Source organism: Mustelus asterias, chromosome 18, assembly GCF_964213995.1.
Source record: "Mustelus asterias chromosome 18, sMusAst1.hap1.1, whole genome shotgun sequence".
NCBI lineage: Eukaryota > Metazoa > Chordata > Chondrichthyes > Carcharhiniformes > Triakidae > Mustelus > Mustelus asterias.
In genome coordinates, this window is record NC_135818.1 from 31,520,084 (window position 1) to 31,537,592 (window position 17,509).

At 46.8% G+C, this 17,509-nt stretch overlaps 1 protein-coding gene across 8 annotated transcripts in view; it reads right to left on the reverse strand.

The window, feature by feature from the left end:
- The window catches only part of rbm25b (RNA binding motif protein 25b), a 129,967-nt gene extending 114,360 nt beyond the window's left edge, over positions 1 to 15,607 (reverse strand). For 4 of the 8 annotated variants that reach the window (XR_013500013.1, XR_013500011.1, XM_078233698.1 and 1 more), the window contains exons 1-4: positions 15,387 to 15,607; positions 5,821 to 5,941; positions 5,271 to 5,320; positions 1,452 to 1,499 (exon numbers count right to left, since the gene is read on the reverse strand). Coding sequence is in view for 4 of the 8 variants with exons in the window: in XM_078233698.1 (XP_078089824.1) it covers positions 1,452 to 1,499; positions 5,271 to 5,320; positions 5,821 to 5,926 (204 nt within the window). In the remaining 4 variants the exon portion in view is untranslated. The remainder of the gene's footprint in view (positions 1 to 1,451; positions 1,500 to 5,270; positions 5,321 to 5,820; positions 5,942 to 15,386) is intronic. The other 4 variants (XR_013500012.1, XR_013500010.1, XM_078233697.1 and 1 more) reach the window with 1 other exon arrangement.
- Between the last annotated feature and the right edge of the window lie 1,902 nt (positions 15,608 to 17,509).

Here is a 17,509-nt window from a genome sequence, read left to right on the forward strand (position 1 = left end):
GGGTTATACTCATTGGAATTCAGAAGAACGAGGGGAGATCTTTTGAAACATAAAAGATTATGAAGGGAATAGATAAAGATAGAAGCAGGGAAGAGGTTTCCACTGGCAGGTGAAACTAGAACTAAGGGGGCATAACCTCTGTTGAGGGGAAGCAGATTTAGGACTGAGTTGAGGAGGAACTTCTTCACACAAAGGGTTGTGAATGTGTGGAATTCCCTGCCCAGTGAAGCAGTTGAGGCTACCTCATTGAATGTTTTTAAGGCAACGATGGATAAATTTTGAACAGTAAAGGAATTAAGGGTTATGGTGCGCGGGCGGGTAAGTGGAGCGGAGTCCACAAAATGATCAGCCGTGGTCTTATTAAATGACGGAGCAGGCTCAAGGCACCAGATGGCCTACTCCTGCGCCCAGTTCTTATGTTCTATTACAGTTTAAATTTGTTTGGTGTGATGAGAGTTATGGCCACACGATTGACAAATTCAGCAAGGGTGTCTGGAGATTACACTGAAGGAAAAAGGTTGTTTGGTAGAACAGAATGTGAAAATTGCTGAAAAAATTAGACATGCTATCAAAGTTTTTTCTCACCCCCATGATGACAGCTACACTAGATAAACCAACAGTAAAATGAACAATTTATACTGCATGAGAAGAGCGTGCTGATTGATTAAGTAGACTGATTGGTAGAAGTTTCCCTTGGAGAACGCAGCAGAGAATAGTTAACTGCCAAACTTTTGTTTCAAATTCAAACTATGCAGGTCAACTCTGATTGGACAAGGCATTGCCATGGGAATGAGCCAGGCAGTCCCCCAGCCTTTGTTTAGCTGAAAAAGGTGTAATGTGTGGATATGCTCCTCTGTCTGCAAACGACAGTGCCTTTTTTGTATCTATGGGCTTCTGGCTTGCATTGTGAGGCATAGTGCTGGCCCGACTATCAAATTGATTTTCAGTGTAATTCTGAGCACAAACAGGATTGTATAGCAAATGTTATCCAAACATGGAATCTCATCTAATATTGGACAGTATGTCCTGAGTTTTGAAAGCCGAGCTGGTTAGGTACACTCAGTACTTAGCCTGTTGCCTGGTTCATTCCCCAGGGCAATGCCTTGACTCGAGTCAACCTGCCTGGTTTGAATTTGAAACAAAAACTTGGCAGTGAACAGTTCTCTGTTGTATTATCCCTGGCAATGCCTCTACCAATTACAGCCCACTTGCCAACCAATCAGCACTTTCATGCATGCATTAAAAATTGTTGCTCCCTTTACTGCTGGTATATCTTATGTAGCTGTCTGGATAAAAACAAGATGGAAAGCTTCAATACTATGTCCCTTTTCTCAAAAAAAAAGGTGGTGCCTGGGGGAAAGGAAGAGGAGAAAGGGGGAAGTAACTGCTTTTATACAATACTCATTATTCAGTTATAGGCTGCCATTGGCAGTGATCCTAGAACAGGTTACCTGTTTGCCCTCCGTTGGGCAACGGTTCATGGTGTACAGCATGGAGACCTGGAAAGGGGGAGGGAAGACAACAACAGTATAAATACAACACATCTTACAGAAACATGTAATTAAGCTCGTCACATATGGAAGGCAGTTTTATAAACGGTACCAAACTGATTCCAGTCTCTTCTGAATCTGATTTTCACACACTTATAAATTAAGGAGCATGCCAAGCATTAGTCCTACATAACACCCCCTCTGAATTTGGAACTACTTTATAAGCTGTTTGTTGTAAATGCCTGACTCTTATGATTGGAAATCAGTGCTTTCAGTGGCGGCTTTGTTTGAGGCAAGAATTCAAATTATAATTTTTAAACATCACATTCATTCTGCTAATTTTAGCATATTTTTCACAATCCCCAAAATGCCTTTTTTCTGAAGATTACATTTTCACCCACTTAAGTTTATACTACCAGACATTACTGGAAACTGACTGTTAATATCACAGGAATTAGGAGTAGGCCAGACATCTCCTCAAATTTGCCCAACCATTCAACGAGATCATGCCTCAACTCCACTTTCCCATCTGACCTCCATGTCCCTTGGGATGGCACAGTGGTTAGCATTGCTGCCTCACTGTCCCAGGGACCTGGGTTCAATTCCAGCCTTGGGTGTTTGTCTGTATGAAGTTTGCACAATTCTCCCATGGCTGCTCCGGTTTTCTCCCACAGTCCAAAGATGTGCAGGTCAGGTAGCCATGTTAAATTCTCCTTTCTGTGTCCCAAGATGTCTCGGTTAGATGAATTAGCCATGGTAAATGCGGGGGTTACAAGAATAGGGCAGGTTAGATACTCTGGTCAGAAAGTTGGTGCACACTTGATGGGCCAAATTGCCTCATCTGCACGGTAAAGATTTTATGATTCCGTCAATGGCCTAAAATCAATGGTTCTCAATCCTTAAAAACATCAGTCAACTGAGTACCCACAATGCTCAGGCATTCCAAATATTCACAATCCTATGTTGAAATGGCCACTAGTTCTCAACTCTCCAGCCAGGGGAAACAGCATCTATCCTGCCAAGTCATCCAATAACTTTATATGTCAATGGGATGATAGAAGATAGATCATAGAATCCTACAGTGCCCACCAAGTCTGCAACAACTCTGACAGAATATCTTCTGCAGACCCACCTCCCCCACATCCTATCCCTGTAACCCATTTACCCCACAAATACCCCCATCTTGGGACACAAAGGGGCAAATTAGCATGGCCAATCCAATTAACCGGCACATTTCTTATTCTTCTAAATTCCACAGAATATCGGCCTATTCTACTCAAACTCTCCTCAGTCAGCTGTCATCAGTCAACATGACTTTGTAATCTATGCCTCAATTGATCACCACCCTAACTTGCCCTTCTGCCTTCAGAGATCTTATGGACAAATATGCCAACGTCCCTCTGTTCCACAGGAAAAAAAAATTTGCCTCAAGGGGCGGCACGGTAGCATAGTGGTTAGCACTGCTGCTTCACAGCTCCAGGAACCTGGGTTCAATTCCCGGCTTGGGTCACTGTCTGTGTGGAGTTTGCACGTTCTCCTTGTGTCTGCGTGGGTTTCCTCCGGATGCTCCGGTTTCCTCCCAGAGTCCAAAGATGTGCGGGTTCGGTTGATTGGCCATGCTAAAATTGCCTGTTAGTGTCCCAAGATGCGTAGGTTAGGGGGATTAGTGGGTAAATGTGTAGGGATATGGTGGTAGGGCCTGGGTGGGATTGTGGTCGGTGCAGACCCGATGGGCCAAATGGCCTCTTTCTGCACTGTAGGGTTTCTATGAATTTCTATGAAAAAGATGTTACTTAGTTCAAGAAATAAAATATTATCTTAATCACATTTCCTTTATTTAATCCTTTAAAAATCAATTATCCTCAGATGTTGCATGGTTTATGCTGAAAGCAAGTTTTCCCAATAAGGAGGTAGTAGATCCTGCCACCCACTATGTTGAATGAGCCACTCTCAATCAGAACAGTAGTAGGATTACTACTTCACTCTTGGTTAAGAAAAAAGATTTCCAAATCGCTGTTGCAATTGCATACAAGTATCTCTTCATGACATAATTTGAGTTGTGGCCCACAAGCTCACCAACACATAAATAATGACAACCCTGGCAGTTGCAAAAAGAAAATAATCAACATTGAAAGATGAGACACCTTTAGATTAGGATTGTTTATTTAATGTCTACATCTGGGTCAGACTGAAATTCTCTATAGAAATTCGACTCTGATGAAAGGCCACAGACCGAAAACATTAATTCTCTTTTGCCCTCCAGATGCTGCAAAATCGAATGAGTGATTTCTGCAGTTTCTGATGTTAGTTCTAATTTCCAGCATCTTCAGTATCTCGCTTTCGAGAGAAGCTGGAATTCACTGCCACAGGGTAGTTGTTCAAGTGAATAGTACCAATGTATTTTAGGGGAAGCTGGGCAAGAATGTGAGGGAGAAGGGAATAGAGATTTACAATGACAGAATTCAATAAAGAAAAATGGGAGGCTCAAGAGAGACATGAACATTGGGATGGACTAGTTGGACCAAATGGCCTGTTTCTGTGCCATACATCCTCGCTAATCCCATGTAATTAGGTCTATTTTCTTATTCTCCAAGAGAATTAACATTTAAATTATGAGAACCAAGAGTGCATTACGGAGAAAAATATATCCCCAATATCCTGTTCGGAGAATTTTATACTTCTACTTATACCAAATTTCAATCTGAGCCTTTATCTATCAATAACCATTAATTTACAGCAATACCAAATGGCATTTTACAGTTTCAAATATCAAAACATAAAATGAAATCATATTCATAAATTCTATATTTTGCTTTGGCAACAAAACTGCAAAAATTCAAAATAGAATGGTCTGATGTTAATGCATATGATGAAATTTTGGTTTTTATCTCAACAGTGCTGGAATACAAATAATCACTAACAATTAGAGTGCATCTGGAATTTGAGGTTCCTATCTCAGGAAGGCTATGCTATCTTGGAGAGAATGCAACACTGATACACCAGAAAAACACAAAGAAAGTTTTTAGTGATGAGGCATGGTTGCATAGACAAAGCTTGCATACAGAAAATGAAGGGGTGACCTAATTGAAGTTTTTAAAACAAAGAAATCCAACACAGTAAATAGAAAAAAAGATTTCCTCAGAACAAGGAGGCATAACTTTCAAATTACAGCTACGACATTCAGAGCAATGTCAGGAAGTACTTCACACACAAGGTAGTAGAAATATGGAACTCTTTCCTCTCCTGCCACCTGCCAAAAAGATGGAGGAGAATTGAAAATTTCAAGACTGTGGTTGATAGATTTACTCGAGGTAAGGGAATTAAGGATACAGAACCAAGACAGGTAGATAGGGTTAAGAGATTAGCCGTCATCCATCTGAATGGTAGAAAGGTTCAAAGGGCTCAACAACATGTTCCTACATGGTCAGCATCTGATTCCTAAAGGCCACTAATTGCAGGTTAAAAAAAATTATTCTTTACAACATGTTAAAACGAGGAAGACAAAGTAATTAAATGTTCAAATATGATTTGGAGCGTTAAATGTCAAATATGATTAGAGGCTTGGATTTTCTTTAATATCTTTTATTCCACCTGCATCATTTGAAAATGTCAAGCCAGTTAGCCTGGGATGACCGAGTGCAGATTTAAATTAAAATAATGAATTTAAAACAAATTCTACAGGCTTCATTTCATTTGCATCTGCAATTAGGTTTTAGATACCATTACAAGCTATTCACCTTTGGAAAAAGCTGAAATATATCAGAGCTTGACAATACTTACAGTTGTGGCAGGTGTCATTATTCCCATAGGTACAGGAATCACAGGTGCCCCTAAAAAATAAACATAATTTTGAAAATTTCAAGTCGTCATCACTCCAACTTATCTGCCTCCCTGCCATAATGGAACTGCTTTTTCATGCCTACTTGTCATTGCCAGCCCAAAAGGATTTTGGCGAGGCAACCAAATAATTGTCATCGTGGTCCCCAAGCTTTCATGTCCTCAATGTTGCAAGTACCATGGATATACAGCAGGAATAGGAATCCTCAGCTGATTTTTTTCACACCTATCCCAACTTCAATATGCTTAAGGCAAATATAGCTGTCTATCTCTTGTCCAAATTAAGAGCAGCCAACACAGCACTTATCGAATTGAGGCTGGATCCGTTTGGATGTCTAACTCAGTAACATTCCGTTAAGTACATGTACTCACATGCAGTTGAAGCTAAAGGGACATCTGTACATGACATGTACCAATAAATAAATGGTTTCGAAAACATTTATAAGCGCATAGTAGTTTCTATTGCTTTTAAAATAATATCCAATTTACATACCAGGTGGCACAGAAGGAGGAAAGCCTGTAAATTGTGGAGGAGGAATACCCGGTGGCAATGGAGGTATCCCTAAAGGAGGGCGATTCATATGCGGTGGAAATGACATTGCTCCAGCACCAACCTGCAAGAGACAACAATGGTTACACAGTCCAAATTTTCAAGCTTCGTTACAAATAATGTATTGGGATGTTGTCCACCACCAAGTACAAAATTTGCCATGTGCGAGAGGCGCAGAGATGGAGATGTCAGGAGCTTTAACCTGTTACAAAGAGGTTGGATTAATTCTCACCCATCCCAATATCTGAATTTTGCTGTTTGAAAGTGATCGTGAACTGCCCATCTAACTTACCAACACATTCACCTTGCTTATCCAATGCAGGATATTTAACTAGATGCATGGGTTTAGTGGTTCAGTCACACACAGCATCCATATCTGATCCAGCCACAGTGTACAGGCCAACTCACCAGCATTTCTTCGACACCACCCTCAGAACTCTCAACTTCTGGTCAAATGCAAATTTCCTGCATCACCTGCAAATTCCTTCCAAGGTACACACCACCCTGAGATCTTATCACTATTGCATCGTTGCTTGGTCGTAGTCCTGGACCTCCCTGTGGAATTGATTGCAAAAGCAACTATAACACATGGACTCCAGCTGTACAAGGCAGCTCACTATCTTTCTAAGAACAATAAACGCCTGCCTCGTCATTGATCCTAGACTCCTCAGGGAGGCAAGAGATGAAATTGCTGGGCCTCTAACAGAAATCTTTGTCTCTTCACTGGACACAGGTGAGGTCCCAGAGGATTGGAGGATAGCAAATGTGATCCTGTTATTTAAGAAGGGTAGCAAGGATAGCCCGGGTAACTATAGGCCGGTGAGCTTGACGTCCGTGGTAGGGAAATTGTTGGAGAAGATTCTTAGAGATAGGATATATGCGCATTTAGAACTGAATAATCTCATTAGCGATAGACAGCATGGTTTTGTACGAGGGAGGTGATGCCTCACAAATTTGGTTGAGTTTTTTGAGGTGGTGACAAAAACGATTGACGAGGGAAGGGCCGTGGATGTCGTCTATATGGATTTTAGTAAAGCGTTTGACAAGGTGTCTCATGGCAGGCTGGTGCAAAAGGTTAAATATCACGGGATAAAAGGTGAGCGAGCTAGATGGGTGGAGAACTGGCTTAGCCATAGAAGACAGAGGGCAACAGTGGAGTGGTCTTTTTCCGGTTGGAGGTCTGTGACTAGTGGTGTTCATGATGTGGAGATGCCGGCGTTGGACTGGGATGAACACAGTAAGAAGTCTCACAACACCAGGTTAAAGTCCAACAGGTTTATTTGGTAGCAAATACCATAAGCTTTCAGAGCACTGCTCCTTCGTCAGATGGAGTGGAAATGTGCTCTCAAACAGTGCAAACAGACATAAAATCAAGTTGCAGAATACTGATTAGAATGCGAATCCTAGCACTCCCCACGTTGGAGATCTCTACTGCCTCCCGAAGATACACAAGGCAAACACACCCGGCCGTCCCATCGTATCGGGCAATGGGACCCTGTGCGAGAACCTCTCCGGCTATGTCGAGGGCATCCTGAAACCCATTGTACAAAGAACCCCCAGCTTTTGTCGCGACACGACGGACTTCCTGCAGAAACTCGGCACACATGGAGCAGTTGAACCAGGAGCGCTCCTCGTCACAATGGATGTCTCGGCACTCTATACCAGCATCCCCCATGACGATGGCATTGCTGCAACGGCCTCAGTGCTCAGCGCCAACAACTGCCAGTTTCCAGATGCAATTTTACTTCTCATCCGCTTCATCCTGGACCACAATATCTTTACCTTCAACAACCAGTTCTTCATCCAGACACACGGAACAGCCATGGGGCCCAAATTCGCACCTCAATATGCCAACATCTTCATGCACAGGTTCGAACAAGACTTCTTCACCGCACGGGACCTTCAACCGATGCTATACACTAGATACATCGATGACATTTTCTTCCTTTGGACTCATGGTGAACAATCACTGAAACAACTCTATGATGACATCAACAAGTTCCATCCCACCATCAGACTCACCATAGACTACTCTCCGGAATCGGTTGCATTCTTGGACACACGCATCTCCATTAAGGACGGTCACCTCAGCACCTCACTGTACCGCAAGCCCACGGATAACCTCACGATGCTCCACTTCTCCAGCTTCCACCCTAAACACGTAAAAGAAGCCATCCCCTACGGACAAGCCCTCCCGTATACACAGGATCTGCTCGGATGAGGAGGATCGCAACAGACACCTCCAGACGCTGAAAGATGCCCTCATAAGAACAGGATATGGCGCTCGACTCATTGATCAACAGTTCCAACGCGCCACAGCGAAAAACCGCACCGACCTCCTCAGAAGACAAACACGGGACACAGTGGACAGAGTACCCTTCGTTGTCCAGTACTTCCCCGGAGCGGAGAAGCTACGGCATCTCCTCCGGAGCCTTCAACATGTCATTGATGAAGACGAACATCTCGCCAAGGCCATCCCCACACCCCCACTTCTTGCCTTCAAACAACCGCACAACCTCAAACAGACCATTGTCCGCAGCAAACTACCCAGCCTTCAGGAGAACAGTGACCATGACACCACACAACCCTGCCACAGCAACCTCTGCAAGACGTGCCGGATCATCGACACAGATGCCATCATCTCACGTGAGAACGCCATCCACCAGGTACACGGTACATACTCTTGCAATTCGGCCAACGTTGTCTACCTGATACGCTGCAAGAAAGGATGTCCCGAGGCATGGTACATTGGGGAAACTATGCAGACGCTGCGACAACGGATGAATGAACACCGCTCGACAATCACCAGGCAAGATTGTTCTCTTCCTGTTGGGGAGCACTTCAGCGGTCACGGGCATTCAGCCTCTGATATTCGGGTAAGCGTTCTCCAAGGCGGCCTTCACGACAGCGCAGAGTCGCTGAGCAGAAACTGATAGCCAAGTTCCACACACACGAGGACGGCCTCAACCGGGATATTGGGTTCATGTCACACTATTTGTAACCCCCACAGTTGCGTGGACCTGCAGAGTTTCACTGGCTGTCTTGTCTGGAGACAATACACATCTTTTTAGCCTGTCTTGATGCTCTCTCCACTCACATTGTTTTGTTTCTTAAAGACTTGATTAGTTGTAAGTATTCGCATTCCAACCATTATTCATGTAAATTGAGTCTGTGTCTTTATATGCTCTGTTTGTGAACAGAATTCCCACTCACCTGAAGGGGCTTAGAGCTCCGAAAGCTTGTGTGGCTTTTGCTACCAAATAAACCTGTTGGACTTTAACCTGGTGTTGTTAAACTTCTTACTGTCTTTCAATGGAAGAAGCCAGAGAGTGGTTGTGGAGGATTGCTTCTCTGAGTGGAGGCCTGTGACTAGTGGTGTGTCGCAGGGATCAGTGCTGGGTCTATTGTTGTTTGCCATCTATATCAATGATCTGGATGATAATGTGGTAAATTGGATCAGCAAATTTGCTGATGATACAAAGATTGGAGGTGTAGTGGACAGTGAGGAAGGTTTTCAAAGCTTGCAGAGGGATTTGGACCAACTAGAAAAATGGGCTGAAAAATGGCAGATGGAGTTTAATGCAGACAAGTGTGAGGTATTGCACTTTGGAAGGACAAACCAAGGTAGAACATACAAGGTAAATGGTAGGACACTGAAGAGTGCAGTAGAACAGAGGGATCTGGGAATACATACATAATTCCCTAAAAATGGCGTCACAGGTAGATAGGGTCGTAAAGAGTGCTTTTGGTACATTGGCCTTCATAAATCAAAGTATTGAGTATAAGAGTTGGAATGTTGTGGTGAGGTTGTATAAGACATTGGTGATGCCGAATTGAGAGTATTGTGTGCAGTTTTGGTCACCTAATTACAGGGAGGATATTAATACGGTTGAAAGAGTGCAGAGAAGGTTTACAAGGATGTTGCCGGGACTTGAGAAACTGAGTTACAGAGAAAGTTTGAATAGGTTGGGACTTTATTCCCTGGAGCGTAGAAGAATGAGGGGAGATTTGATAGAGGTGTATAAAATTATGATGGTATAGATAGAGTGAATGCAAGCAGGCTTTTTCCACTGAGGCTAGGGGAGAAAAAAACTGGAGGACATGGGTTAAGGGTGAAGGGGGAAAAGTTTAAAGGGAATATTAGGGGGGCTTCTTCACGCAGAGAGTGGTGGGAGTGTGAAATGAGCTGCCAGATGAAGTGGTGAATGTGGGCTCACTTTTAACATTTAAGAAAAACTTGGACAGGTACATGGATGAGAGGGGTGTGGAGGGATATGGTCCAGGTGCAGGTCAGTGGGACGAGGCAGAAAAATGGTTCGGCACAGGCAAAGCCTGTTTCTATGCTGTAATGTTCTATGGTTCTTATGTGTAGGGATATGGGGGAAGGGCCTGAGTGGGATCGTGGTCGGTGCAGACTCGATGGGCCAGATGGCCTCTTTTTGCACTGTAGGGTTTCTATGATTACAACGAAATGCAATTGATAATCTGAACCAATTGTAATGAAGTCCAAAGATGTGCAGGTTAGGTGGATTGGCCATGGTAAAAGCACTGGGTTATGGGGATAGGGTGGGAGGTGGGACTGCACAAGATGCTTTGTAGAATCAGTGCAGACTTGATGGGCCAAATGGCCCATCCTTCTGTACTGTAGGTTCGAGGGATTAGCGGGTAAATGTCCCGACTTCAGTAAGGCCTTTGACAAGGTTCTCTGGATATTTGCCGTTTTGTTTAATATGTGGAATGTTGATAACTCTGTGCTGCACTGGATTTTGGGGGGCTGTTGCATTGTGATAAAATAAAATATTCTTCAATAAAAACATCTTTGTGAACTGGAGAGATAAAATCAGAACTACAGACCTGTTAGCCTGACAGTAGCAGGAAAAATGCAAGAATCTACTATAAACAATGTGATAACAGACACAGAAAAACGATCGATTGGGCAGGGTCAACATGGATTTGAGATGCAGCAGAGGAGAGTAGGGGAAACCAGTGGATGTGGTGCACTTGGTTTTTAAGGAGTCTTTTGAGAAGGTCCCACATAAGAGATTCGTAAACAAAATTAAGGCACACGGGGTTGAGAGTAATATACTGGCATGGATTGAGAATTGGTTAATGGACAGAAAACAGAGAAGGAACAAAAGGGTAATTCTCAGGTTGGCAGGCTGAGACTGGTAGGATACTGCAAAGAAACAGTGCTTGGACTCCAACTATTCCTAATCAATGAGATGAACATGCGAACTAATATTTCCAAATTTGCTGATGACACAAAACTTGGTGGGAATGAGAGATGCGAGGAGGATGCAAAGAGGCTCCAAGGGCATTTAAACAAGCAAAGTGAATGGGCAAGAACATGGCAGATGGAATAATGTCAAAAAATAAGTAACCACTTTGGTAGGAAATACAGAAATGTAGAATATTTTTAAAATGGCAAATGACTGGGAAGCGTTGATGTCCAAAGGGTGTCTTTGATCATGAGTCACCAAAAGCTAACATGCAGATGCAACAAATGATTAGGAAAGCAACTATGCTTGTATTGGAAGAGGGTTTGGGTACATGTGTAAAGATGTCTTGCTGCAATTTATATAGAGCCTTGCTGAGACCGCACCTGAGCACCGCAAACAAGTTTGGTCTCCTTACATGCAAAAGGAAGCTGATGCTTGTCACAGAGCAAGTGCAACGAAGGTTCACCAGACTGATTCTTGGAATGCCGGGATTTAGTAAACTCGGCAAGCATTCTTTGGATTTTGGAAGAATATTGAAACATACACAATTTTTCTCGAGTCTCAAAAATAAATAGGCAATTTCGAACAGAGATGAAGAGGAATTTCGTCACTCAGTGCGGTAATTGTTTCAAAGTTATTAGCTCAGAGGCTATGGAGCAAAGTCATTCAGTATGTACAAATGATAGATTTCCAGTCAAGGCATCAAGAGATAGCGTGGGAAAATGGTGTTGAGGTCGATCAGCAATGATCTCAATGAATGGCAAAGCAGGTTCAAGGGGCTAAATTATTTCCCATCTTCCTATACATGACCTACAGTTTGCAGATAACTGTATTGCCCAATCTGCAGCAAATGCGCAAGCCACTCTCAATCGCTTCAATTCTGCACACAAAGAAACTCAGCCTGACCTTGACTGTTGCCAAAATAAAATTCATATCATTCTATACCTTGTCACCCTAATATTCCATCTACCATATATTTGAAAAACTGGATCACTTCACAGTCACCTTGGCAGTCACCTTTCTCAAAGGGGGCAGGCCCCCCCCCCCCACTCAAGGGGGCGGGGCGGGCCACCCCCCACCACTGAAGGGGGCGGGGCAGGCCACCCCCCACCACTGAAGGGGGCGGGGCAGGCCACCCCCCACCACTGAAGGGGCGGGGCAGGCCACCCCCCACCACTGAAGGGGCGGGGCAGGCCACCCCCCACCACTGAAGGGGGCGGGGCAGGCCACCCCCCACCACTGAAGGGGCGGGGCAGGCCACCCCCCACCACTGAAGGGGCGGGGCAGGCCACCCCCCACCACTGAAGGGGCGGGGCAGGCCACCCCCCACCACTGAAGGGGCGGGGCAGGCCACCCCCCACCACTGAAGGGGCGGGGCAGGCCACCCCCCACCACTGAAGGGGCGGGGCAGGCCACCCCCCACCACTGAAGGGGCGGGGCAGGCCACCCCCCACCACTGAAGGGGCGGGGCAGGCCACCCCCCACCACTGAAGGGGCGGGGCAGGCCACCCCCCACCACTGAAGGGGTCAGGGGGAGGGCGCCCCCCCCACCACTAAAGGGGGCAGGGGGAGGGCGGGCCCCCCCACCACTAAAGGGGGCAGGGGGAGGGCGGGGCCCCCACCACTAAAGGGGGCAGGGGGAGGGCGGGGCCCCCCACCACTAAAGGGGGCAGGGGGAGGGCGGGGCCCCCCACCACTAAAGGGGGCAGGGGGAGGGCGGGGCCCCCCACCACTAAAGGGGGCAGGGGGAGGGCGGGGCCCCCCACCACTAAAGGGGGCAGGGGGAGGGCGGGGCCCCCCACCACTAAAGGGGGCAGGGGGAGGGCGGGGCCCCCCACTAAAGGGGGCAGGGGGAGGGCGGGGCCCCCCACTAACGGGGGCAGGGGGAGGGCGGGGCCCCCCACTAACGGGGGCAGGGGGAGGGCGGGGCCCCCCACTAACGGGGGCAGGGGGAGGGCACCCGACTGGGCCCCCCACAATAGGGGCAGGGGAGGGCGGCCGACTGGGCCCCCCCCACAATAGGGGGCAGGGGAGGGCGGCCGACTGGGCCCCCCCCACAATAGGGGGCAGGGGAGGGCGGCCGACTGGGCCCCCCCCCACAATAGGGGGCAGGGGAGAGCAGCCGACTGGGCCCCCCCCCCACAATAGGGGGCAGGGGAGGGCAGCCGACTGGGCCCCCCCCCACAATAGGGGGCAGGGGAGGGCGGCCGACTGGGCCCCCCCCCACAATAGGGGGCAGGGGAGGGCGGCCGACTGGGCCCCCCCCCCCACAATAGGGGGCAGGGGAGGGCGGCCGACTGGGCCCCCCCCCACAATAGGGGGCAGGGGAGGGCGGCCGACTGGGCCCCCCCCCCCCCACAATAGGGAGCAGGGGAGGGCGGCCGACTGGGCCCCCCCACAATAGGGGGCAGGGGAGGGTGGCCGACTGGGCCCCCCCCACAATAGGGGGCAGGGGAGGGCGGCCGACTGGGCCCCCCCCACAATAGGGGGCAGGGGAGGGTGGCCGACTGGGCCCCCCCCCACAAAAGGTGGCGGGGGGCACCCTTTCGTGGGATACAGTACCTCCCCACCCCTCCCTTTTATAGGCTGCCGTTTCCCCTGGAGTTCTGAACTCCAGCAAATGTAATCCTTACTGGTTCAATCGCTCCCGAGTCTGGTAAACCTTCCCTGCTCTCCCTTCATAGCAAGAACATTCTTCCTCAATTAAAGAACAAAACTGCCCGCAATATTCCAGATGTAGTCTCACCAAGGCTCTGTATAATTGCAGCAATGATGTGAAGATGCCGGTGTTGCCACCTGAAGAAGGGGCTTGGAGCTCCGAAAGCTTGTGTGGCTTTTGCTACCAAATAAACCTGTTGGACTTTAACCTGTTGTTAAACTTCTTATTGTAATTGCAGCAAGACATCCATCCCTATTCCTGCACCGAAGGAAAGATCAACAGTGGAATTCTCAAAATTTATCCTATATGTGTATCAGAACAGAATTACTCCCGAGCTACTGACTTGAAAGAGAAATTTGCTTCTTGAAAAATATACTCCGACACTATTTATTCTAGAAAACAAAATAGCACTTCACATCTCCATGTAACGAATTACAAATCAAACTTTGCTCCTGCACAATTTAATCTAATTATTCCTCCTTCACTTTTGTCACAATCCTTCTGTCATCAAGATCACGATGGGCAAATTATCCTAAAATGTAACAATCTCAATGTTTCGTTCGTAGGCAACCACCAGTACAATGTTACTCTTGTTGGTTTCCCATCTGGGTCCCTGATAGAGAACTAATCATAACTATTTTGAAAGGCATTTCATTGTAACGCCCACCATTTTGTGGTAACAATTTTCTTCCAATTCCTTAATTTAACGGTAACGTAGCTGGTATGCTTAATACCATGTACTGTACTTGAGAATGGGCATGCGTGTCTCAAATTACATTTTTAAAAATATTTTAATGTATTATATGATACTGAGACCCATCACAGAACTTTGAGTTAAACGAGATTGCATTATAGAAATGCAAAGCTGGGTGTAATTTGATTCGATGAATCGCTGAGGTCTGTGCCGAGAACATGACACAAGATGGCGAAAATACTCAGCCTCTCCTGGAAAAACTCAAATGATTTTGGAAACGTGAAGAGGATAAAGCTAGAAAATAGAGGCAGCTAATGACAGCGATTGGGTATTTTCTGGTTTGCACCGCACTGCAACGTGAAATATTCCTAGAAAAAACTAAAATATTACCACAGTAAACAGCAGCATTGCTTCCAAATTGAGACTCACGCCGAATGGAACAGCAAAAGCACTCAAAAATTGACGAAGAACTAAAGGCAGGAACTGTTCACGGCGAGGAACTACCAGCCCAACCCGAGTTCGAGGCGTAGGTAGCTCCGAGTCCCCGCCAAGTCGCAGGCCCAGCCCGAGGCCTAGCTCCAATTCCACTCCCAATCGCAGGCCCAGCCCGAGGCCTAGCTCCAATTCCACTCCCAATCGCAGGCCCAGCCAGAGGCCTAGCTCCAATTCCGCTCCCAATCGCAGGCCCAGCTAGAGGTCTAGTTCCAATTCCGCTCCCAGTCGCAGGCCCAGGCCGAGGCCGAGCTCCAACACCACTCTCTGGCCCAGCACCCGCAAGTGCCTCCACCGTTGCTCCGCCAGACAAGGCAGCTGTGATGGAAACATCAGGTACAGGCCCACTCTTAACTTAAGCCGCAGCGAGGCCGGGGCTCGACGTGAGAGCCCAGCACGGGGCCTTTGACACCTTCGGCCATCCCCGACAGGCAGCGAAACTCACCTAAGCAGACGGCGCACTGTATCCGGAGAGTCTGACTAGGACTGAATGGCGACTCCTGGACGGGCTCCCTCACCAAACAACTGATCCTGCGTCACCCAGGACGCGCGCGCGATTTGACCTGCGTCATTCAGTTCGCGCGCACGCTGTCCACTGCATCACATTGTCCACAAGCACGGCGACGTAAATGTTGTATTATGCCCGCTGTCCATGCGTCATTCTGTGACCGCGCGCGAAACCGCTGCGTCACATTGTGCCCGCGCACGTAGTCCATGCGTCATTTCGTGTCCACGCACTCCTTGTATCAATATACCCCATCCGTGTAAAATATTATCAACCCCTATACCCCAAGGGTGTAAAACATCAACTCTTATATCCCATCCGTGCCAAACATCAACTGCTATACCCCAGGGGTGTAAAACATCATCAACTCTTATACCCCATCCGTGTAAAACATCAACTCCTATACCCCTCTGTGTAAAACTCTGATACTACCCCACCCCCCCACCCCGTGTAAACATCATCAACTACTATACCCCCCATGTAAAACATGATCAACTCCTATACTCCACCGTATAAAACATCATCAACTCCGATACCTCCCCATGTAAATATCAGCTCCGATACCTAATAAGAACATAAGAAATAGGAGCAGGAGTAGGCCATCTAGCCCCTCGAGCCTGCCCCGCCATTCAATAAGATCATGGCTGATCTGACGTGGATCAGTACCACTTACCCGCCTGATCCCCATAACCCTTAATTCCCTTACCAATCAGGAATCCATCCGTGTAAAACATCATCAACTCCTATACCCCCAGCCCCGTGTAAACATCATCAACTCTTGTTCCACATCTGTGTAAAACATCAACCCTGATACCCTCCCGCATGTAAACATAATCAACTCTGGTACCCCCTCCATGCCAAACATCATCAACTCTGATACCCCCCATGTAAACATCATCAACACCGATACCCCCAATGTAAAATACCATCAACTCCTATATCCCACTGTGTAAAACATCATCAACTCGGATACCTCCCCGTGAAAATATCATCAGCCCCTATAGCCAATGCGTGTAAAACATCATCAACTCCAATGCTCCACCTTTAAACATGATCAACTCCAATACCTCCCTGTGCAAAACATCGTCAACTCCTATACCCCCACCCCCGTATAAACATCATCAACTTCTGTACCGCATTTGTGTAAAACATCAACTCCTATCCCCATCCCATGTAAAATATCATCAACCCCTATAGCCCCACCCATGTAAACATCATCAACTCCTATCCCCCTCTTGTGTAAACATCATCAATTCTGATACCTCACCACAACTCCTATACTCTGTACCAACATGTACCATGCAAACAGCATTAACTCCTATACCACCCCACCATGTAAAACAGCATCAACTCCTATACCCCCTATAAAACATCATCAACTCTGATACACCCCACCCATGTAAACATCATCTGGACTATACGCCTGGTGTAATATCACCAACTCCCAAACCCCACCTGTGTAAACATCATCATCACTTATAACCCCTGATCATCAGCATCAAACAGCAGTAAACAGCATCAACTCCTCTACCTCCTCGTGTAAACTTCATCAAGTCATATGCATCCCAAGTAAACATGATCAACTCCTATACCCGCCCCCGCCCCGCCCCCCCATGTAAACATCATCAACTCCTGTACATCCCATGTAAACATCAACTCTGATACCCCACAAGTAAACATACCACCTCCGAGGAAACATCATCAACTCCTACACTCCTCCCCATTAAAACATCAACTCCTATACACCCCCCCACCCCCATTTTAGCATCATCAACTTCAATACACCGCCCGCGAACATATCTTCAACTCCTATACCTCCCCGTGTCAACAACAATAACCCCAAACCCCCCCAACTAAACATCACCAACTTCTATACCCCGCCCATGTAAACATCAACTCCTCTCTCCACCCCATGTCAGCATCAGCAACTCCGCTAACACTGCTGTGTAAACATTATCAACTTGTATACCCCCCACAAGTGTAAACATCATCAACTCTTCTCTGTAAACACCATTAACTCCTGTACTCCCCCGTAAACATCATCAACTCCTATCCCTCCCCCG